The sequence below is a fragment of the Telmatherina bonti genome (genome assembly GCF_933228915.1).
Source record: "Telmatherina bonti genome assembly, chromosome: 5".
NCBI classification, from domain to species: domain Eukaryota; kingdom Metazoa; phylum Chordata; class Actinopteri; order Atheriniformes; family Telmatherinidae; genus Telmatherina; species Telmatherina bonti.
The window spans coordinates 16,190,990-16,215,279 of NC_136623.1; the positions used below are offsets into that span (position 1 = coordinate 16,190,990).

A 24,290-nucleotide genomic window follows, 5' to 3' on the forward strand; every position below is an offset into this window, starting at 1 on the left:
ATTTCTTTATTCATTCTGATTCTATCTACATTGAGACTGAAATAATAGATATTTACTCTAGCTTTTATTGATATAAGGAGCTGCTTTTAACTGCAGAAACCATTCTTTATTGTCCAGCTCGGAAGTGATCATCCACAGAAATGTTTTGGTTTTTCAGTTACTGATAAAAAAAAAACATAAATCTAATATATTGTGACAAGAATGACATATGACATTAAATAGAGACATGCATAGCATGCAGCTGAGCATGACAGAATAAGCTGCTGCAACCTATTATATGTGTATGAGTGCATATTCAGAAGGTTACATTCATATCACACCCGATACCTCCCCCACCCCACCAACCTCTCCCCTACACGATGGCTGGACAAGAGGTTAATGAAACCAGCTGCTTGGTTCACGCTTGGATACCTCTTCCCTCCCAAAAAGACCCAACTCACAAAGGAAGGATTTCTGTACTTCCTTCACACTGAGCAGAAGGAAAATACAAGAGTTTGTACCTGAAATAATTTCCAATCATGCATTTTTACCACTTGCAACTTAGTGCTCAAGGTGATTTGGGAGCAGAAATACAAAACCTGACGACCTACGTAAACAGCAATTACAGTAAATGAATAAAAAAAAAGGCAAGGAAATTTAAACAATGAGCACAAAGGTGCACACATTTGTTATTTTTCTTTGGGTGTGTTTGTGTGTGTGAGCACTTTCAAGCCTGCTTTCTTTGTTTTTAACTACAAGTTCTCCCGTTAAGACCCCCTCCCAATTGTTGTCAGTGTGAGTTAAAATTTCTCTGATGGTTTGACAGCTTCTCTGTCAGATTCATGTGATAACTACAACATATCAGTCAACAAAGGTCAAAAGGAAAACATTTCCACATTGCGAGCAACACCGCAGATTACGTGCGCCTGCGGTCCGCACCATGGTGGTTAAATATGCAGTGGCCTCTAAAGAGATAGAAAGATGGCAAAACCGGTATGCATCCCGCCGTGCATCTGCTGTCTCTCTTAAACTATTCAAATTCGCACATCACATACTGCTCTCTATGCTCTCAACTGCCAACTGCAGCTTTGCACCAACCTGCCACTCAGCCGCAAGATCAACCAGCATGAGATTCCAGAGCATCCCTATAGCGAGCTAATATACATGCTGCATGTCCTTGTTCTGCTTTCTGCTTATACATGCAAACTGGGCCGAGGCTAGATAACCTGATAGTGCCCCGCTACGTGCCATGTGGCAAGACGTTATCTGGGTTTGCAGATGGTGGGCATGGTGTTGCTTTCCCGCCAGACCTCCTCACCTGACCACAAACCTAAGAATAATAATGTTATAACTAACAGAACAAGAGCAAACACTCCACTGCATATAAGCCCTTTTATTTACAGCTATATATTAACATGGATGATCCACTATTGCTTTAGTGCTGCAATGCTGAGAGTCTTTGTTTAGGCACTCAGGTTAGACTCAAGTGCATATTTTGCTTTGGCACAATATGTTGTACTTGCAGAAACACATTGTGCTGAACTATGCAGTGGTTACTGCAGATAATATATTGCAATTTTTTTTTTCCTATAGGGATGCTTAGGGAGTCGTTGCACGGACCCCACATACAGTCTTTCTTCTAATCTCTTACATATAAAAGTATTATTATCAAAATACAACTTTTTGTATATAATAAGATATGTATGTATTAGAAATATGACTAATGAATACTGATTTCTGTAAACACAGGACTGTTGCAGCCTGTCACCGATTTATTTCAAGGCACTTTGGCAGACAAGACAGAAATGTTTTGGCTGTTGCAGCTGTTAAACTTTTGTCCTTGCAGCGATAGGTCAGACACGCTCTCAGCCTGTTAAGTCAAATAAAAATCAAAATCACACGTTCTCCATCCACTTGTAATCATATGCTGCTCACAATAAAATATCTTTAAGATGGAAATGCAAAACTGTGTCACCCAATTAAAGAGTCACTTCTTCTTCCAGACATTAATCTATCTGACTATCTATCAGCACAGACAGAGAGGAAGCGCACTGGCCATAACCTTCCAGTGTATCTGTCGTTGCAAAGATTAATTGCCATGAAACAAATGATGTGCTGAGGACGCTATTAACATTTGCATCACAGCATGATTAAAGTGATCATCTATTTTGACTTAATCAAGTTTAACAAGGCCTGTTGCATCATTTAGCACCCTCCAAACAATGCCCTTTGGCAGAGCAGTGAGCTTTGTGACGACGGAGGAAAATGTTGCACAATACTTCAGCAGAACACACAATAACATTAAACTTTCTGATTCAGAAGCATTGCTTACATTAATCTAATGATATGTTATTTATACATAAATGTGTTACTAGTCATACCTTTTTCACTGTTTGAAAAGCTGGAACTATTCAGAGGAAGGCATGCAATTTATAGGAATAAACTTTAGTCTTGTTTTCGAACAGTTTCGTGCAAATTCTGGGATGCAATTATGATTTATAAGCATATAGTAAATGAGATGGCAGTGGGAACCTTTTAATCCTGTGTTTCGTAATTGTATGCAGCTCAAACACAATCTTCACTCTTTTTGACCTCAGACCTTATCTAACTCTGTAACATTTCTAAAAACCTTACTATTCTCATCTATGTCAATATTTAATAGAAGAGCAGAAGGGTTTGAAATGATTAATAAAAATAAAATGAAATTTAAAAAAAAAATGACTGTATATTTGCATTCTCTTTCCTGTTGCATAAGGTGTCAATAACAAATGGGACTACTTGTGTTTTTGGATTTGTGAATATGCTGATTAGTCCCCCATTTCAGCATCCAGTTCTCTTGTCGTTCCAAATTCAGATGGCTCCAGCTTGCCATTAAGCTTATGTTTCAACCCTACTGAATTATGATGCACATTTTCACACCAGCAGGAAAGCAGTGGACCACAAAATAGAATCGACTAAAAATCCACAAAGTTATCATCTTGCATCCTTGGTCATGTGATAAGAAGCACTAAAAGCAATAACCAGCAGCATAGATGCTTATCTCGTCCTCTGCTGCTGTTTGGAAAAAGCAATAGATGTAAGAAGGCTGAAAAGGGTACCTCAGAACTAATATTTTAATGTTTTATAACGTCTGCTTTTTTTTATTCGTTTTAATGCTATAAACTGAAAGCAAATGCAGCTACACATTGCTATATATTTGTGTTTAACAGCTCACATTTATTTCTATGCTTAGCAGAGAGGTCCTCATCACCAGATGCTGCCTCTTAACAAAAATAAATAAATAAAGTAAACCTCATGTCACAGACAACAGCAGAATAGAATTGCTCTTTTTTTCCCCTCTTGCTCTGGAAGCTAATGAACAGACTCATTTTGGCTAAATGCACCTCCTCCCTTTTAAGCCATACACATACATTTTGTGCTGATAAATGATGGAGTCCTGCATCTCCATTCCGTGCCAGCCTTCTCTGCTTTTGGTAATCCATTTGTTCCTCCAAAGGTTATTGTTATCAACATAGATCTGGCAAAAAAAAAAAAAAGCTTGGCTATAGAAATGAAGTGCTGCAGTTGGAGCCAACCTTTCCCAACCCTTTCAGCACCAAGCCATTGACTCCTGCCATACAATTCCCTGCACTAAATGCCACTTAAGCTATTACAAGTTTTCAGCTGAGTACAGCGCTGACCTGATGGGGCTGAGGACAAAGGGAGAGCACAGGCAGGGACACTTATGAAATGCCAGCTGAGAATTGTGGCTGTTTCATGGCCACTGAGGCTTAGTTTGACACTGACAGCGGTGATGGTCTGCTATGCTTAAGAAAGCTCATTCCCAGTGTGTTCACTTGAATCTATTCAACATACAGAGCATCACATGATTATATTCGATCTGTGGTGCATGAGATATCCAGCTGCAGGACGCGTCTTGTCTCACTGAGCGGCATCAACACACTTGTAACTTTTAGGCAACCTTGACATAATTGTGCCATAAATGTAACTGACAGCTTGGTTGGCTCTTCCTGACTTGTATACTCAATCATATCTATGTCACTGTCCATATCGAGGACACATCATACAATTCAGTTCAATATCATGCTCCTTTAAATTGCAGAAGAAATGTTCTGTTTTTTTGTTTTGTTTTGTGTCTTTTTGCATACACAGATGTTTCCATCACACATCAAACATCATTTAGAAAGAAATGACATCTTAATTAACTTTCTTTTCTTTGTGTTTGTTTCTGCAAAAAACTAGACAAAATAATCCCTGACAATGTGTGTACTTTTTTACCTCAAGAAGGGGTTACTTTGTCAAAAAGTAGTAAAATTTTACCAGCATAGCCCAATTGACATGTTTGCTATAGTATATTCCTGAAAGCTTTGTGTGTAAATGGCAACTGCCAAAGCCAAAAAAGAAATGATCTAGCACATATCTGTTTTTTTTAAAACAGATATACACTAGTAATTGTAAAGACTGCAGGTGCTGAAAGATTTATTCTCTTATCATCTTACAAAGCCAGTTCTTTTGCTAATTTAAGCCAAGAAATTGCATATAAGTGGCATTTTCAGAGTTACTGTGAAGAAGGACAAATTAAAAAAAGAATCAAAACTTACATGTTCAATAAGTTCCCTAATCATGCCATTCCACTGGCCCTTGTCATCCTGTGAGCCATATTTCCCATCAGGCACCAAGCGGATCTCGTACGTGAAGCCAAGGATGTCGGCCAGCTCCTTCAGCAAGTCGATGCAGAATCCTTCGAATCGGTCGTTTCCAACCAGAGCCTTGTCAGACTTCTTAAGCATGACATATGGCTCCTCCTGCACAGACCCAAAAGATCAAATGAGAAGCAATGGTGAGGTCAGCTTTTTCAATTTGTTTCAGCACATGCACCTAATTGAAGCGAAGTGATCTGAGCTGACGAGTTGCTGTTGCAGCTAACAGATAGTGACAGCGGATTCAAGTTCCGTGGGTGGATACGAGCAGTGGTAAAATATGAAAGAAGGTCGAGGTCTTTCCCACAAAGATACATTAATGATAGAAGATCTGAATAAGATTAAGACAGTAATGCCTTAGTAAGTAATGCTCCCCCAAACATAGCAGTGTTTTAACTGAGAGCTGACCAAAACCTTCTCCCACACACTGTTGTGTGACGTGTTTAGCTTGTGCACAGGTTCATTTTATGGTCAGGTAGTTGCCACTCTAGTGGCCTGTAATACCCTGCATGACTGCTCATAATTTGGGTTGTATAAAAGACTGATTAGGAACAGAATGCAGTAGTGACATGGAACGTGCCCATGATGGGGCCTTCATCAATTGTCACCAACCTCCAAGGGGAAACAACTGAGCTGATGGCCACGGTGACAATGACTAACGCTGAATTGCTCGTAAATGATTTCCTTTATTTAGTGCATGTTACCATTTCCCTGCCAGATAGACTTGCACAACCTGCTGTGCATTTCAAAACATGTTGGCCAATTTATGCAAAAGCCATGGTACAATTTATTGCCCCCAATAGCCAGATGTATAATTTACTAACTGAGCTTGGAAGCAGAGTAATTGATTCTCTTGTGAAGGTGACCCCTTACATTGTGCTTTTTTTCCCCCCTTTTTATTTCTTTTTTTCATGTGACACATGGACAGTATGCAGTCAAAAAGTAGAAACTATGAAGACCCAACAATCTGAATTCTTTAAGAAAATGACTTTTATAGGAGAAGGTAGTGGTATATTGTAGATGCTGGGAACAGAAGCAAGAACGAAACCCTGGGTGGTCATGGTATGTGGACAAACATCGCTGGATAAGGTTTAACTACTAAATGCTTCCTAAAAGATGAAGACATCCTTAGATGTATATGAGGAATAAAACAACAAAAACATTGTTTGTTATTAAAATACAGCCACAGGGACATTACCGCTTATATGGCCTCTTGAATAAATAAGAAGATGTGAACACTTGCTGACAATGCAGTTAGAAAGCAAATGCGTTGCCATAAACTTTACTTGAGTTGTCCAATTAACTTGATCAAAAAGTTTGCATGTTCAGGGAGAGAGCCATTACCATCTGTTTCTAGCCTTCCACTCCTTGCTATTCCACAAGCTTTGGACTCAAATCAAAGCATCTATACCAGCTCTACCCTCACAATCACAGCATGGACGTGTACAACAAAGAAAAGCAGAAGATGGGCCAGTGCGATGGCATTACAGCCAATGGAGTGCAGACAATTAATGTCGTGGGCAGAAAAAGAAAAAAAAAAGGCTAAAAACGCATTAAGAGTCTTCATCTCTGCAAAGTTATTACTATTGCTGAAACTGTCAGACGTCTCATCATCACTGAGAATCAGTTTGATGCAATTTCATCACAGAACGAGGGTTACTGATATTAAAGTGTCTTTTCAGCTTGTGAGTTTTATGTTCTTAAACTAATGATTCCCAGAGAAACAGCAAATGAAGGAGGATATCTGGTTTATGACAAAAAAAAAAAAAAGATCCAAATAGTAAGTGCAATCGAAACACTTAAAGAAAGAGAGAAAAAAAACAAAATATGTACTTAACGGTACTCTTACATTAGACCAGTAAACGCTACTTCCCAGTACAGTAGTTCAACATGGGAACACTTAAATCCTTGTTCCATTTCTCCACTCAGAGACAGAAAAACATACATGGCATCTGATAGGCATTAATTATGCCACACCAAGACTTTGCTTGTCATAATTACAGCTTTGTAGTCCAACATAGCCATAATAACAGTGTTTATCGTTGTAACTTGAAGGGGAACGTCTGTTCAGCCACCTTCCTGACAGAGTTAAACACATACAACTAAAAAATGAATAGCAATGTGGATTTGGAGGAGATATCACCCAGGTCATGCAATATAAACGTGCAATTAATGCATTGCCAGGACTACTTTGCTGTATCATACTAGCCCCATTTGTGCTTGTCTTTCCTGCCTTTTTGCTGCAGGCCTTTAAAAGCTGAAAAATTTTACTTTGATTTTTTTACTACACATATTAATACTGTATAGGTTGTGCTATGATTTGATATGGCGCATAGAAAACATATAGAGAGATATTGTCTGAGCACAGAGCTTTCACTTGTGTTAAATTCTCTCCTGATTGCAATAAATATCATGACTGTGAATACAATTAACTTGATACCTAATGATACTGTGGCCTGGATTCCTGTGTATATAGTGGGGAAAATGGGTGGAGGTGAACGCTACGGCATCGTATATACACAGCTATAAATGTGACCTACGAGAATGGTGGTGATGACGAGGGATCGGTTAGCCAGGGAATCTGTGATGTTCATCCCTTTTCGCTTCGGCACTTCTGTGATGTTCAGACCTCCCGACGCACTCCACTTCCCCACCTGTGGAAGATGAAAACAGTGTAGCTAAGTGTTCCGTGTCCGTCAGTCAGCTATGACCTCGGCAGACTCCTCCGCTAAACATCTCCTGCTTTAGTGCTAAGTTGAACACATCTGCGGCAGCATTAGATGATTAGCTGAGTCACCTTTTCTCAGCAGACTAAGATGCATTGAAAAGCAAGGAAAAGTTGAGCATATGCCTTATAAGATATGAACTCTGATGGGTAAATTATTTAAGCGACTGCAAAGTAAAACAATGGACTGCCGTCGATTTAGTTAGAAACATAAAAAGTGTGACGTGTGCATTCGTATTCATAGGAATGCAAGAGTAGAAAAAGAAAGCATCAGAAATAATGAATACAGCTAAATGTTAACAATCAATTTCAACAAAATACACAGAAAGGTTAGATTGGTTAGATTGCATTGTAAATGTAATCTTTCTCTGCAGTCTTACTAAGATAAGCCAAGTGATTTGAACAAATAAAAGGAGTTATACATGCAAGAAGCCCTAAGGCAAAAATCTTTGCACAGCAGAGATACACAGTGGAACATATCATTAGCACAAATAGTCCTGTGGCTGTCTGTAATAATCTCTGTTTGCAAGTCAAGCTCCCCACCAAACCCTCCTCCGCTTCCTCTATTACTACACACAGAGCTTTTAATATTCACTAGGGTTTGTGCTTGAGGTGGATCCATTTAAAGACATTCAAGCCTCCCTACACAAGCACACAAACATGCACCCACACACACACACACACACACACACACACACACACACACACACACACACACACACAAAGCATGAAAAATGTCTGTTAATGTCCTCCCTGCCTAATCCAGGGAGAGGCATATGCTTACATTTGAAAAGCACATTAGTTACAGCTTGTCATGCAACCGCACAGGACTCCAGGAGAGATTTAAAAGAAAAAAAAAATGTTGAACTCCTTTCCTGCTTTGAAAACTCCTTTTAATTGGACCTAATTACAATTAGCTCAATTCATTTAACATGATTAGCAAAACACTTGCTTCCAAACTTATTTACTCATCCATCGAGACAGAGAATAGCATTTATTTTATACTCTTAAGCGTTCTCATGCTGAGTGAAAGCAGTACTCAGAGAACCTGTTCATAATTCCAGCATGAGCTCAAACTTAGGCTAATATTCAATTACAATGGATTAGCTGAGAGAGAAAGTCCCCATCTTAACAGGCTCATGCAGATATGCTAGAAAAGAAGAAGGGGGGGGGGGGGGGGGGGGGGGGGATCCAGCTATCTGAGGCACATTGTTGGATCAACGTTAACGCGCCTGAGCGCAGGATTTGTCTGAGCGAAATGAGAAGGAGCTAATATAGCATCACATAGTTTGATGCAAGATTACTGCGCTTCAACATGATGGACCAAATGCAGGACAAGATGTTGCTGAAAGAGAGGAGAATTATTTTAAAGCTGCACTGTTGCAGTGTCACAAGCTCCACTCTGGAGGGTTCCAGGATGAAAATCCTCTGCCATTAAATAATCCTGAGCATTTAAGGACAACTCGGGGAAGCCATAATGGGACTTATCTCTATTTGATGTATTCATTATATAAAGCCCTTTAGTAGAGATTAGGTTTTGTATTTACCCTGCAGCACAACAAAATAAGTTCCACAATATCATTCTTTTACTTTTTTTTCTATTTTATTTTTTTTATTTTTTATTTAGTAAGACATGCTTAAACAGCTCATTACCTCCAAACAGCATTTGGGGCATCACCTCAAATGATCATTTAGAGGGATGGCAATTAACACCCTAATGTGTACCCTAATCCAATTTGCTTTATGATCCACCAACTTATGTTTATGTTGCAACAGCCAATTTGCTCCCTTGTTAGGAGGTAAATGATACTCTCAAATCTGCATTGTCTGTTCCACACTGAAGAAAATATAAAAGATAATTTCACCTTTTTATGCTATATTTATTGCAGACATTCTAAGCCGTGTGTGATGAGGCATTAAGACGGTGCTCTGATTCCGCCTCTGCAAAGATTCCCCTGATAACTGCATCTGAATCAAAGCTTACCTTTTCAAGACCATCCTCCTTTAAGCTGACGATGTCCAGGTCAAAGTCTGTCCGTAGACCTGTCGTCTTGTTGAAGGAGAGTCTTCCAGTCAAACCATCCCAGTGGGACTGAAAGATAACATTTCTGAACATTTATATCTACATTTGTAGAAGAAGAAATCTCACTTAGCAAGTTTATTTTTTGTCATATGTAAAGTAGCCAATATAGACACCATCAACACCTAATTCACGTGTAATTAAAAGCTAATAACCTCCAAATGTAGACGTAGGTTTCCCTTTTGCATCACTGTTTTAAGACATGGCATTATATTATTTATCTGCAGTAAATACGTTGACAACAGTAAACAAATAAGTACAAAGAATTTTCTAAGTCCTGCCAATAAGACACACTGCAGAACACGTTATCTTTCACTAGGAATAAATTCACACCCACACAAATCCAGACCAACAGCACAAACACGAACTGTAGTTGTGCATTTCCTTTTTTAATTACATTTTACATCTCAACGCCTCCGATGCATTTTCCCTCCAGACTACGGAGTTAATTAACAACCATCTCCTTTTGCTTGATTCACTGCGAAGGGGGGTGGGGGGGGTGGGGGGAGTGGCAAGGGTGACATATAACTGCCCCCTATTATGATTCCCTAATACCCGCTACCTCCACAGCTGAGTGCACATGCAAACACGTGTCATTCTTTGCCAGATACCTGTTCTTCTCACATTGCGTATGCACTTATGAAACAGACTTTGGTAGCTGTCATCGCCTTTGTATTCATACTGCACTGTGAGAGAATCCTGAGTTTTAAATGCAAAGGTAGGATTTCTTTTTTTATTCACTCTTTTGTTTAAAGAAACTTATATTTAATAGGGGATTGGTATCCATTTCATTCTGTCAGTCTGGGATAAAAGCACATGATCCTTAAGATGCTGCATTACAATAAGGAAATCTGTCATCATGTGTTCAGCTACAGCATTTTCCTCGTATTTAGAATCTAAAGTGTGACAACCCCACAACCGGCTGTCTGTCCTGCCTATAGATTGCCAGAACTTGAGAAGATCGAAGCTTCAAGGAGAAATCCGTGGCACTCTATTTTTCAAAACCCTCCCACACCCTCTTCCCTCTGGCCTATTGCAATCGAGGTGGGTGGCATGTTCAAACAGCTTTAATTCAGAGAGTGACATATATGCCGCAGCCATATCACATCCGTGGGGCCAATTCGACCTTCAAAACATGTCACACTCCTGTCTTGGTGCAGGCATAAATCAGGACAGAGTTAACGTTTTAACAAAACACTGAGGGTTGTTTAAAATTTCTTGTGTTTAAGTCATGACCGCACATTTCTAACACACTCCGTGAAAGTACGTCTGCTTAATATGGGAAGCTATACTAATTTGCTTAATCTAATTGCCACAGATATACATGAGCCATGTTTGTTGCACATTGTAATGGTGTAAAGCCTATATGCAATCATGGGTTTGCATATTTGGCTGGCAAGCAAAATTGTTATTCAGCTTCAACACAAATAATTGTATTAATGGATTCTGTGCCAAACTGTGTGTGCTTGGAAAAAAAAAAGAAGTGTACAATGGGGCAAAAAAATACCAGAAAGCAGCTTACACAACAAACTCAGAGAGTTGTTGAATACTTTAAAAACGGTTGTAGTAGCTATTTTAGTCAGTTAGTAAAAGCTGGTTGCCTTGTGAGATTATATAACTGGGTTCAACATGCTTCATATTTCAGGTTGCTTCAAACTGGGATCTAAACTTTTGGTCTTCTTTTTAGCCCTCATTTATTAAGACTTTTGGAGCAGCAGGAATAGTCAGTTTGTCACAATAACACAAAAGCACCTATAATCACAATTTAATTTTAGAACACAAAAGTTTTCAAGAAATGTGTTTTCTGAAATGTAACACTTTTAACTTATCAGAGATCTTTGTAATATTGTCATTTTTGTTCTGTGGTGTTTTTGCCTCATGCTGTTGTTTTCTGGCAACGCAGTCTTGCCTGGAGTTAATACAGTTTATCTTTGTTAGCAATGCTTTTAATTCCTTATTTGACACTGCTAAAAGTCCTTTGTTGCTATCTGAATTGGCCAGCAGAGATGGAAGCCACTAGTACAAAACATCAGAAATCAAAGTGAAAACTTGGAAATGCTTCACAGATCATGCTGTACATCACTTAAAGCAAAATTGCCTGTCTTAAACCCTGGCAGGTCCCTTTTAGTGTGATGCAAAGAGCTGCAGAAAGTTTTGAGCACATGAACACAGGCACTGTCATCCCTGTTTTTGAAAAGAAGGTGGATGAAAACCAGACACGTCTTCGAATCATTCCGCTATATCTCTCTTTGCAGGTCAAGCAAAAATGTTATTTTGCTTCCTATTCAGTGAAGCCAGCTGAGGATTTGGGCTGTGCCAATTCCAAGCGCTGTATTACTTGAACACATGTGGAGAGAATGAGCGCGATACCATAGAAAAAATATCATGCTTTTCTCTCTAAATGAAGCTCTCTGCTGGTGAAGAAAACCCTTGGAGTAGCCACAAGCTGTGACCATCAAAAAACCTCCAATACACCCACATCTTCTTTCAAGCAGTGCATTAGTACTAAGAAAGGTTATACTTTCCTTTTGAAGACACCTTACCATTGAGCTAACCTACAAGCCAGGTCATTGTTTACCCCGTATACTTAGTTTCATACATTTAGGCTGGAAGGGGAGTGGTTACTGAAGACATGCATTTAGGATCTACCTGCACATTCCTTTGACACATTAATGGACCACATGTACAGTTATACATACATACAATTCCTTGTATGGATGGGTTAAAGAAACTGAGCTTGGTTAGAAGTGCCAGTGAATTCAGTATAAAAGAGAGATAGACTCCTCTTCCATGAATCTGTCAGTATAGGCAAAGTACAGGCCAGGAGATGGCACATTTAAAAAGAAGTTGCACTTTTCTTTTCTTTTTGGTGACATTTGAAGGTGGCCGGCCCTGCTAGAACCGCAAGCTACTTTCATTTTGGATCTGGAAACAGTGTCGCGGCAGACAATAAGCAGTTGACACTGTATGCCACCATGCCACGAGTGAGTGAGTGGGAATCAGACGATCTACGGAGACATGCTCTCTTGCTGTCATCACAGAGAAGCTCACAAGAGAATTCAGCCAGAAAGTTTTGCCAACAAGCATTTTCCAAACAGGTCAGAAATGCTGACAGCATGATTTGCACTGAGGCATGTAAAACACCAGCAGTGATAGTAAACCATGGAGACGGATTCGAAGAGGGAAAAAGGAGCTTTGGGAGAAATAACGTATGGGGAGAGTTGCTATCTTCAATCTTATTCAGAAAAAAAAATGTTTGGCTCTGACCAGTTCTAACAAGTTGTGAATTACAGAATGAAGCTTGCTGAAAGCGCACTGAATCGAAGGGGTTAATCATTTCATAAGAAAAGAAAACAAGTGGCAATCCTGGCATTTATGACGTTCCTAAACGGCATAAAAATGCAAATATAAATGATTGTGATAACTCAACAAATCCAGACGCAAAACGCTGCGTGTCTACATCTCCTTAATCTGCCATTTTGCATGAGCGGGTGTTCACATTTCGAGGCATTGTCAGGCACTCGTGTTACATGAAATAAAAGCTGATTACACAAGCTGTGCTTTCAAAAGGTTACAGTACATGCTTTCTGGAAAAATAGGTTATGAATACAGAGAATTCATAAAGCTGACAACAACGCTGCTTTGATCTGTCTCTCAAGGCTAGCTTTGCTGCATGTGTGGATATGAGTGATTTTTGAAGTAAATACCCAAGTACCATAAAAAAAAAAATAAAAAAAAATAAAAAAAATCTACCTAGCTCCCACACCACCACTCAGTCAGCTTGCTCCAGAATAAATAGCTCAAATCAAACAGCAACAGACCAAAGGTGCCCCATCACCTCTTTGATGAAACTCATGAAGCGCCCTCCAAATCTCCAGGGTTTGTGGCGGTGGCACTGCAGTGAGTTTACGGTCATCTGTGGAGCGTGCTGGTATGAGACGGAGACAATGTGGACTGCATCATAGGTCAGAGCTGCATCTGTCTGGAATAAGGGGTGAACATTATTTCAGCTGGTGGCTGTAGAAAGAAGTAAACAGTAGGGAGGAACACACCAAATGCTTAAAGTGATAGGTGATCCAAAATCACATTAAGTGCATGTTTCATCTCTGAAAGTATTTTGGGATGTGTATTCATTGACCGTTATTTGCTTTTTGTGTGATTAAATGGCATCCCATCACACACTCAGGACCTTTAAGGTTGCGGTAAATATTATGTATCCAGCATTTGCCTATCTTCATCATTTCAGTCAAAAAGTCTGTGTTTAACAGCTGAAATTATAAAAAAAAAACTGAAAAGTGTGGACATTTTATGCTACTATCAACATAAAAATTAAACACTGACTGAAAAACACTTGTAAAATGTATTGTAAACAAATACAGTTTTGGGATGGTAGAGTTCTTTATTTTTGTTACTGTCAGCATCTTTTACTAACTGGACTCCCTGGACTCAGAGAAAGCTGCAATTTTTTAGGAAATACAAATAAAAATCAGCCTTTAGAAACTAGCATTTGGACAAGAATGGTCAGGAAAAGGAAAAGAAAAACAATGGGGAATGGCTGATTTCAGGAATAACTTCAGCACAAAGGCATAATAAACATCCACGCCATTATATCACCCGCATCTGTACTGTAAAGATGTGCTATTCTTATCATCATGTGACCATGCTCAGCATGCCAGAACATAAGCAGGAATATTTAGTACCAGACAGTCCTTTTCTCATCTTCAGTAGCGCCATCTCTTTGTTCACTGTGCTGTCAGTTTCTCAGCTGCATCATAAGAATAAATGACTGCACTTCATGGGTTCATGTCCTAACACGCTGTCCTTTCTGGGATCTCTTCTATATCTAACTGATTTACAGGGTTGTTATATACAGATCTCACTCAGCTTGGTGAAAGAATTGACTGTTTTATGCCTTCGGTGCTCTCAAGTCGCAAATATATTTTTGTCCTGAAGAACAGGGGTTACTAAAGTTCATGAAATCAGATCAGTAAACATCTATGTAGAGAAAAAAGACCAAAAATTAAAATAAATTGAAGTAAATATATTTAAATTGTCTAGTTTAAACCCAGTGATTCCCAATGTAAAAACATAACATACAATGAGAAGACAAGTTGCGATTTTGGTTGAAGCAGAGTAATGCAGACAGCACCAGTTATTCACATTATATATGAGTTCAAACCTTGAACTGAAAGCATCTGGTAGATTATTTTTCATTCATAAAAAAATAAATAAATAAATAAACATACCGTCATGATTCCTTCAAGCAGGCCCGAATCCGGTTTAGGTGGTATCTGCCTTTCCATCGACCATTTCTCCACAATGGATGCAACCTGAGGATTATCCACGTTCAGGATGCGGAAGCCGGTCATGTTAACACCACAAAAGCGATATGGCTCCAGGTCAATGGCCATAAGGTCCTTTTGAGAGACAGAAAAATTGAAAAACAGAAATCTGATTTAGTCACATAACTACCCCCACCCCCCCACCCCCACCCCACACACACTCTCACACACACACACACACACACACACACACTCACTCACTCACTCACTCACTCACTCACACACACACACCTGGAAAACTGTTGAAGCTACAGCCGATTTAAAAGACAACTGTTAGCGCTCAGCATATGAAATCAATACAGTTCTTTTCATGTCTGTCACATGGATATATACTCTATATATATATATAAATATATATATATATATATATATATATATATATATATTCTATATATATAGAAAAAAACAACAACTAAAAAATAACCCAAAAACAAAAAGAAAGAAAACAACCTACAGATGTATACATACACACATACAGGCACACACATACATATACACACACATACACACGCATACATACACATACATATACACACACGTATACACACATAATATATATATATATATATACACATATATATACATATGTACACATATACATATACACATACACACACACCTCTATGCACACACATACACACACATACATACGTACAAACATATACGCACTTGCCAGTATTAACACATATACATACACATACAAGCCAACTTTAGATCATAGTAACTAAACTATGAATCTAAAAAGTTAAATATAAATGAGAAACAAACAGAAATGAGAAAACTAGCTGCTGTTAGTGAATAAAACTGCGTGACGACTCGGTGACTGTGTCACATGCAGAACATGCAGAGTGGAACGTGTTCCGGAAAAGGTGATCATGCCAGTGTGACCCCTCCCACACAAAGGCAAGAGGCACGCCAGGAGTACCCCCGAGACCCGGGCCATCGGCAGCCATCCCCAGGCGCAGACCCCAACCGCCCCACCCCGGAGCCAGCCATGCACCGACCCAGGAGGAGGCAGAGGGGGGTCCCAGCCAGAGTCCCCCGCAGTCAGGGGGAACAGGCCCCAGCAGGCCCGGACCAGCGAGGACCGGCCCCGCCGGGCACCGGCCACCCAGGGCAGACAGAGCGCAGGCCCCACGGCCCCAAGAGCCCAGAAGCAACCCCCCACCCCCGCAGGCAGAGGGCCCAGCCCACACCGACGGAGGGCCGGGATCCCCAGACCGCCACCGAGCGGCAGCCAGGCCGCACCCCAGTGCACCAGCAGCGCACCAGCAGCGCTCCCCGAGCACCAAGACCCTCCACGCACCCACGCACACAAACACACACATGTGCACACACACACGCACACACACACACACACACACACATGCACCCACCCACCTACCCCCACCCACACCCACACGCATCCACACTTCCTCCTTAAACACACCCTATACACCCATTCTCTTACACACGCTCAAACTCACACTCTCCTACCCCCGTTCTTTATACACACACACCCCCTCACACACACATCCCTGCTCCCTCTATAATCACCCATTCTTCCATACACGCATACCCCACTCTACACACACACATACCTCCCTACACCCCTCTATCCACATTCACAGTCCTCATTGTACACCCACCCCATCACTTCCCCGTACCACCAACATAACCCCACATACACACCCCCACCCATCTGCATACACCCCCCCCCTTCCTCCTATCCCAGCGGCCATCCACTTTCCTAAATTCTTTCACCCTGATCCCCCCACCCCCCCTCTACCCTAACATTCATTCACCACTTCATCCATTGGCTCATGCACGCCCTCACCTTTCTTTCCCAACGTGTCCCCTGTGAGATACCCCCGGGGGAGCAGGGGATAGGAGGGCCCCGATCAGGGCCCCACAACTACCCCCCACCCCTGTCAATGCCCCCCCACCACTCCACACATGCAGCCGATCCAGCACCACCCAGGGCCAGCAGCAGTCCCACCCCCGCCAGGCCAGCCCAGACCCAGGCCCCCTGAACAGCACCACTCCCCCGCCCAAACTCCTCCGGCACAGCCCCAGAAATAGGGGCGTGGCAGGACCCCATTGTCATTGTCATTGTGTTGATTTAAATCTTAGAAAAAACTCTTTTGTCAGAGTCAAATCATTTTTGAATTGACAAATTCTTATTGTTTTCACCATAATGAAATGATTACTACTGAAGCAACTAACTTAATCACAGTCACTCAGAAAAGAATTCTGTATGGGTGTGTGATCTGAGTTATTGACTATTATTAATTAATTATGCTAACTAAACTAATTAACTGTGGAACTAATTATTGTTCCTACCTCAGAAAAAAAATTAAAGTAAAAGAAAAAAAACCCACTTGTTCTGCTGAATGATATAAATAATTCAACACTTACACTCCCTTTGCAACGTCTAAGTAAAAAGCAATTCAGTTTGAGCAGCTATAATTTCTGGGGCAGAGATTGTAGCTGAAGTGTGAAGTCACATGTTGACATGTTGCCACAGAACGGGCCGGGGGGGCTTGGAAAAGACATTTAGATGAACAAGGATATTTCATTGGCACCCTGAGGGGCTAGTGCCGAGGAACCAGGAGTAAGTCGCTCACTTATGAACGGTCATTGTTGCTTCGTGAGCCCTTTAGTGTATCATATCACACCACCTTTCATTATAAAGGATCAAAGTAAATCTCTGTTATTCTAATAGATATTCAAAAACACTAAAATAATCATTCTTGCTTTGATGCAAATAATATCAACCGGGACTTGTTTGTAAAACAGAATTAGTCTTGTTTGAAATCATCATTTCCATTTAGGCATTTTGGGAGTTTGGAAAAGCAACGTGCAAAGCTAAAGGAGCCTTATGTGCCTGTACACATAATGCATATTTATATGATCCTATAATTGCATTACACTGAAATCTTAGCTGGAAGAAGACTCAGCACACCTTTAGAAGTATTATTGTAGGGGTAAACATAACAAAGTTCTCAGCTGTAAGTTCTCAGAGATAGCTATTACAAGACAGGAGCTATGACAGACTCATTTTAAAGGACACAGAAGTTATTACCCTCATACCACGGTGCCATTGCCTTTTCACGCTCTAATAAGTCGGCACTTTCCTCACCTCCGAAGATAAAACACAGACATCAGTGAATTCCATCGAGAGGAAATTGTATCGCCATGTACACCATGCAAGTATTCATCACTCTGGATCAAATCAAGCCGCCAGGTATAATCTTCTTAATGGTATGCCTGTCAATAAGACAGCATATTGCAGTTTGAGATAGATTCCAAACTGATTCTATAAAGATATCCTGGCTTCTTGTGAAAATAATACTTTTGCAAAAAAAAAATTCTAAGGAAACAAAATATAAAAATCAAATAAAAGTTTTTTTAACTTAATTCTCAAGTAAGTTTCTTGCTGAACAAACTGCTTGGAAGCTGTTAAAGACACACACTGGAGCTAAAGCAATGTAAAGGTGTTGTAGATTTCCATATTAAAGCAGCAGGCATGCTATGGGAACATGACACATAGCAGAACAATGTCCTTGCTACGCTGTCAAGTGTGAAAGATGACACACATCATGCCTGGACCTCTATGTCATATCGCATTATGACAGCAGACTGGCCAGAGACACGGAGTGAGCGCACAGGAGAGGCAGAAACAGAGACGATAACAGAGGGTGAGAGGGACAGCACAGAGCATGCTGGTTTTCATTCCCATTCAGTCTGCTTGTCACCGTTTGGGCAAAGTTAGATTGAAGAATCTAACAGCTTCCTGCTGCGTCTGCTCACATTAGTCAGACAAGATATTTTAAGTGTGGGCTTAAAATTCAAACAAAAGGAGGAAAGCCAATTATGGTTAATCATTGCAACACTTTTTTTTTAAAGACTCATCTTAAACATATCCATGTGAAGCTAACCTCCTATGGTTAAAAAGTTTTTTGGTAACTTTGACAACAAGGCATTTAGTCTGAAACTGGATTTCTACTCAAACGTCTACCTAAGTTCAACGCTGTAGGCTTCACGCAGATCTGTAGAGTCTTAACACACACTCCGTCCAGACCTGACATGCACATCTGCTAAGCAGCAGAGTTACACAGAGGCACTCACTTATGATTGGTCAGTATAGGATTACGTGTCCAGATGTCTGGATCTGTTTGCTGAATCTGTGCAATAAATGCCATTTTCGTTTGTTCTGTGATTATTTTCAGCACAACAATAACTTGTTTGCTTCTACGGCTCGACTGTATTCAGATGCCGCTCAAATAGGGCTTTATGTAGGTGTTGAACAATCGATGATGTACTGTCAATAAGTCAGACTGAAGTTCTTCTTCAGCAAAATTTCTGCTTGAAGGAACTAAAGCATGATTAAACTTTTAACCATCAAACCAATCATTAAAAAAAAAGAAGAAAAGAATTCAAATGGAAAGCAGTGGACCCCTCACCAGTCAATAAAATACAGACAAAATCATCTGGCTTTAGCTACATGTTTGTGACCTGCAAGTTTTATGTCTTCAGCCTTTGACATGTCACAGTTTTGTCACATTTTTTTTTTACTATAACAATGACTGTGGCGTATTAATAAGCTCTCTAGGGAACAGGGTTTGACAATAACTATCAACTTGTGGTTTTGTAATCAACAATCTACCAAACGTCACCTGGCATCTTGAAAATATAATCACATTTCCTAGTGTAAATAAACATTCACAACCATTTCGTCTTATGCTACTTCAAAGACATCTGTTGACTATAAAGCACAGTGTTTCGAACCTAAGACTCCATTATGCCTCCAACTTGTCAAACAAAATTGATGTCATGGACTGGATCCAACTCCACTGGCAATTAGCCACTATTCATCCAAACCTCAAGCAGTGAGGAGATGAGAACAAACGAGACTATTTGCATTAACAAGCATGGTACATTACCAGAGTGGTGAAGATATAGTGGTAATACTCTGTCATCATCCCCATGGTCTGGGCCTGGAAGGATACAGGGACGGAAAATGGGAAAGAAAGATGTGAATGAATAGAGACAGAACAGAGAAAATGGTCATTTTGTCACGTCAGGATGTTTTAGAATCAGAAGAGCCCCTTCAGAACAAAAAAAAGGTGCTCAAATAGACTCATCAGTAAAAAGGGGGAAATAGCCATTTTTTAATGAGAATATTGACTAACATGCTGTTGACTTCATGGGCAGAATTTTGAGACTGCTTGCTGAGATTTCTGGACCATATGGGGTCCACAGAGTTAAAGACAAGAAACAGCTCTTGATGCTTTTCTATGCATTTAAATGGTTTAGAATGGGCCAAGGCATGTGACGCCATCCCAGCAGAGAGAAGAACCTTCAATCAAAGAGCTCTGTAATCTTTGCCTCATATCCGAACACTCCATCACTGCCACTTGTTTCCCTCCATCTACATTCAAAGGCACCCCATTCCCATGGTGGGCTGTGCTTTTCATTTAATTGTACCATCTGTTATGAAAAAAAAAAAAAAAAAAACAACTCAAGGTTATGTAAATAAGATGTTAAGCTTATGTGAAAGCTAATTCACTTCTGCATTTATAGATATGCAGCCAAATATGACATTCAAACTTTGTGTCATGTTTGGAATAATAAGCAGTTTTTTTTTTTTTTTCTTCATTCATGTTATCTTTCCACTGCTGTATGATGGACTTAAGAGTCAGACTCAGTTTTCCACTCATTTGGTGAATCCCCATATGTCACCGTTTCAATCAATTGCTGGGTCACATAGAAAAATAAAAATAAGTTAAATAAAACACTGAAGGATAAAGCTGCTATTTTCACATGGCAAATCTATTTGCTCAGTATAGGTGAGTTTATCAGAACAAAAGCAAAACCCATTAAAAGACATATAAGAGCGCAATACAGTGATTGACAGGTGGTATTTAAACCCTTTTTTAATATTTATTCATATGCACAAATTTGTTGGATGATTGATCTGATCTCCCTCATTATACATGGACTCAATGCTTTTCATTTCTCTGGCTAAGTCTTGAGCCACTTTTCAGCAAATGGGACAATCTATACAAGGTATGCTTAATCTCACATCCATGCATGCAGAACCAGCAGAGCGTGTCAAACAGGCATGCAGAACAGCATCCAGAAGTACAAATATTCTCATGAGGGAGCAATTCTGCCCTCCAAGCTCACATAAAAGCATGTCTTTCTGCTTGTGAAGAAGACCAATTTGGCGTGCACAAACGTGGTTGTACGCTGTGACAAGTGTTCTCCAGCCTCCATACGTCATTCGTTCAACACATGCTTACAGTCAGGTTGACTTTTCAGACTTTTGAGGCTTCTACATGATTGATGTCACCCCTTCATTGATAGGTTTATTGTCAGATAAGTTTTTTTTTTGTTTTAATTATTGCTACTAAAATACTTTTCCCTTCATGCACACTTCTATCTCTCCAATCTGAAAACATGAAGTGGTATGACTGTTTGTAGTAGATTAAAAAACAGTCATTTCAAGCAGAGCCTCAAGCAAAATCTCTAACATTTTTTTCTTTTTTTACTGATTTTGCTTTTTACTGCTATCATAGCTGTTAGATTCAATAACATTAATAGCAATTCTGTGAATTGCACTCTATGCAAACAACTTTTCAAATAGCGTCTACAACTATTGTGCACTGTAACAATCACAAACCAAAATATCACATCGACTACCATTATTAATACAGAATGCGGGTATGTGGAAGTGGGAATCTGGGGCCATTTTACAGCCAGTATCACCTCTAACTAAGAAGACTTTGAGACTAAAGATGTATGATGATGCTGAACTCTCTCAGTCATGAGTTTGCCATTCCTTTTGATTTTTCTGTTTACTTAATTTAAACATTTCTGAACTTTTTGTTTTATCTTTGTCTTCTGACCCAGATTGCTTACATTTTTTATGAAGCGTCCTCTGGATGTCTGAATTCCTGTATGTGTCTCATGTATTATTTCCTGTATGAGCTGTTTTGACTATGTGTGGATAAAAATTTCTCAATTAAAATTGATTTTTGGCGTTGAACTGGACTATCAAAAAAAGATGTTATGCTCCAATGATAACATTTCTTTCACCACACCTTCAATCTATTAGACATCACTTTATATATATATATATATATATATATGTATATATATATGTTTTGCTGATATATATATACCATCGGGTTTGCTTTGTTTGTTAGTGCATCCATTGTGTGTGCTGTTTGCTTGCTAAATTGGATTGGATTCATGTCATGGACTCCCTGCAACTGCACTACTTTTAACTTTGCTATCAAAAGCTATTTATTTTCTTTACCTACTGAGTCTGAATCTGGGTCATCTCATTCACAATGTGTGACAGGAGAGGTGACATCACTAAAACTACCGCGTCCCCACTTCCAAAGTCTAAGAAGTCAGCAAAACAAAAGCTAGGGAGTGTCAGGACAGCTTTTTTGCACCAGGCACAGAACGTTTCCGATCACAGCTTTTAAAATGTTTGTGTAAATGCTTTAAGTTTTTTGTCTGTTTTAAACACAGTGCATTTTGGCTACTAATCTGAATACAAAAGATGTTCATTCTTAATTTTGCTCGTTAATGTTTTAGTTGTGAATTGTGAATAATTTTTAGCCTTCACTTAAGAAAATAATAACTATTTTGTGACACAACATCAACAATGCTAGGTTGTTATTACTTATTACACATTTGCAATCTTACCAACTAATCACTGAAATAATTTTTTAAAGGGATAAAGCTAAATATTTGTATATATTGTTTCTTTTGTCTTTTTCAGGAAGAAGATCTGCTAAGATCATCTTCATATTCCCATGCTTTTATATAATAAATATTTAATGTTAATAAATAGTTCATGTCCCAAGTTCAGGAGCTCCAGCACACTGAATGTCAGAAGAGACTGAATTTCTTGGCTTTAATGATCAAACTAATGGCAGCTGTGTCTCCTGAAACCTAAAAATAAGTTTGATTCACCATTTACTTATTTCATTTTACAATCAGAGCATTCTAATAGTCATGAACAATATGTTATAATTTAATCATTCTGGAAAAGAAAGAAGAAGAAGAAGGAAAAAAAAAAATTTGGTAACCCGACCTTAGAGCAAATGATCAGCATAAGCTTTCACAGATTCATATTAAATATGGACTTTAAAAGAATGATGCAGTTAATCACACTTATCTTCATATGTACCACATATATACTAAAATTGTTGTCTTTTTTTTTTGGTCTTAGAAGAAAAACATCTGAGGATTCTTTGTGCCTTAAAGTTCTCTTTTACATCCCTCAAGAGGAAACTGATATCTTAGTACAACATATGCGAATATATGTAATCTTAAATCTCAGTAACTAGACAGGACTGGCTTATATGAATAACTTTTGCAGCAATGGAGTGTTGGATAAACATGTTAATAGAAGCTGACAGCAAAGTGAATGAAGGGGAGATTCACCAGCCTCTTCTTGACATTTATACAACATAAGGCCACCTACACATTCTCTATTTAGTACATACTGACAGCTCTCAGTTGACTGACAATCATTTATATGAATCCACATTTCTTTTCTGCACAATAGTGAAACATGTTGGGTCTTGGTGGGTTCACATGGCGCATAACAAATTCATTGTTTGCATATATGATGGTTTCATGTTCCAAATAAATTGAACAGGCAAAACCAACATTCAGCAAAGTCTGTTTATGATTTAAAAATAAAACACTGAAAACAAAACGGGGCTTTTTACTGCCTGTAGTTTATGTAGTTTTTATGGTACTCTGGATTTCTCACATCAAGCAACAATACACGTTATGCTGGTTATTTTAAATATAAGCTTTACTGGCCATCTATCTGTCTGAGCTTTGTGTCAGATTGATAAACTGTACAAGGTGTACCCTCCTCTTGGCCAACTGGAATAGGCTCCAGTCCCCTGTGGCCCTCTACAGGATGAAGCCGGCGATAGATAGATAAAAATCTAAAGCTAAACACTATGTATCCTGCTGCTCCAAGAGATCAAAATTTCACTGCTGCACCTTCAACTACTTTTCCCACCTAGTGCGTTAAAACCTGTTTTATTTATACTTGTAAAAGTTTTCTGCACAGAAACGGCAGCGTTGAGTATGACACACTTACATTTGAGTTACTGCTATTCTCAGATCTGACATGAGGTGTATAAATAAGAAGTTCTGTCTCACTTGTTTCAGGATCTGTGCAGCCATGTGGTGACTGCAGTCGAAAATGATCCGGAACTCCCGACTTCTCTTCATTTCTTTTAGCAGGGGCCTCGTGTCCTGTGTGTCGAGAGGAAGCTGGCGGATCTTTAGGCGAATGTTATATCTGGATGGGGCCATTATCAGCTCCTGTAGTCTTATAAGACCTTCAAAGAAACAGCACAAATAAGAGCTTTATAAGTTTTTTTTGCAGAACAACCGAGATATAAATGTGTTTGTGAGAGAAAAAATGCTAAAATTTA

The 24,290-nt window shown here is 39.4% G+C and overlaps 1 protein-coding gene across 1 annotated transcript in view; it reads right to left on the reverse strand.

The window, feature by feature from the left end:
• The window catches only part of grik3 (glutamate ionotropic receptor kainate type subunit 3), a gene marked incomplete at both ends in the record, with an annotated part of 101,211 nt that overhangs the window by 16,520 nt on the left and 60,401 nt on the right, over nucleotides 1-24,290 (reverse strand). The window contains 7 exons of the mRNA XM_079241400.1: nucleotides 4,581-4,784; nucleotides 7,220-7,333; nucleotides 9,389-9,496; nucleotides 13,323-13,466; nucleotides 14,731-14,901; nucleotides 19,752-19,805; nucleotides 24,013-24,194. Of these exons, the coding sequence (XP_079097526.1) occupies nucleotides 4,581-4,784; nucleotides 7,220-7,333; nucleotides 9,389-9,496; nucleotides 13,323-13,466; nucleotides 14,731-14,901; nucleotides 19,752-19,805; nucleotides 24,013-24,194 (977 nt within the window). The remainder of the gene's footprint in view (nucleotides 1-4,580; nucleotides 4,785-7,219; nucleotides 7,334-9,388; nucleotides 9,497-13,322; nucleotides 13,467-14,730; nucleotides 14,902-19,751; nucleotides 19,806-24,012; nucleotides 24,195-24,290) is intronic.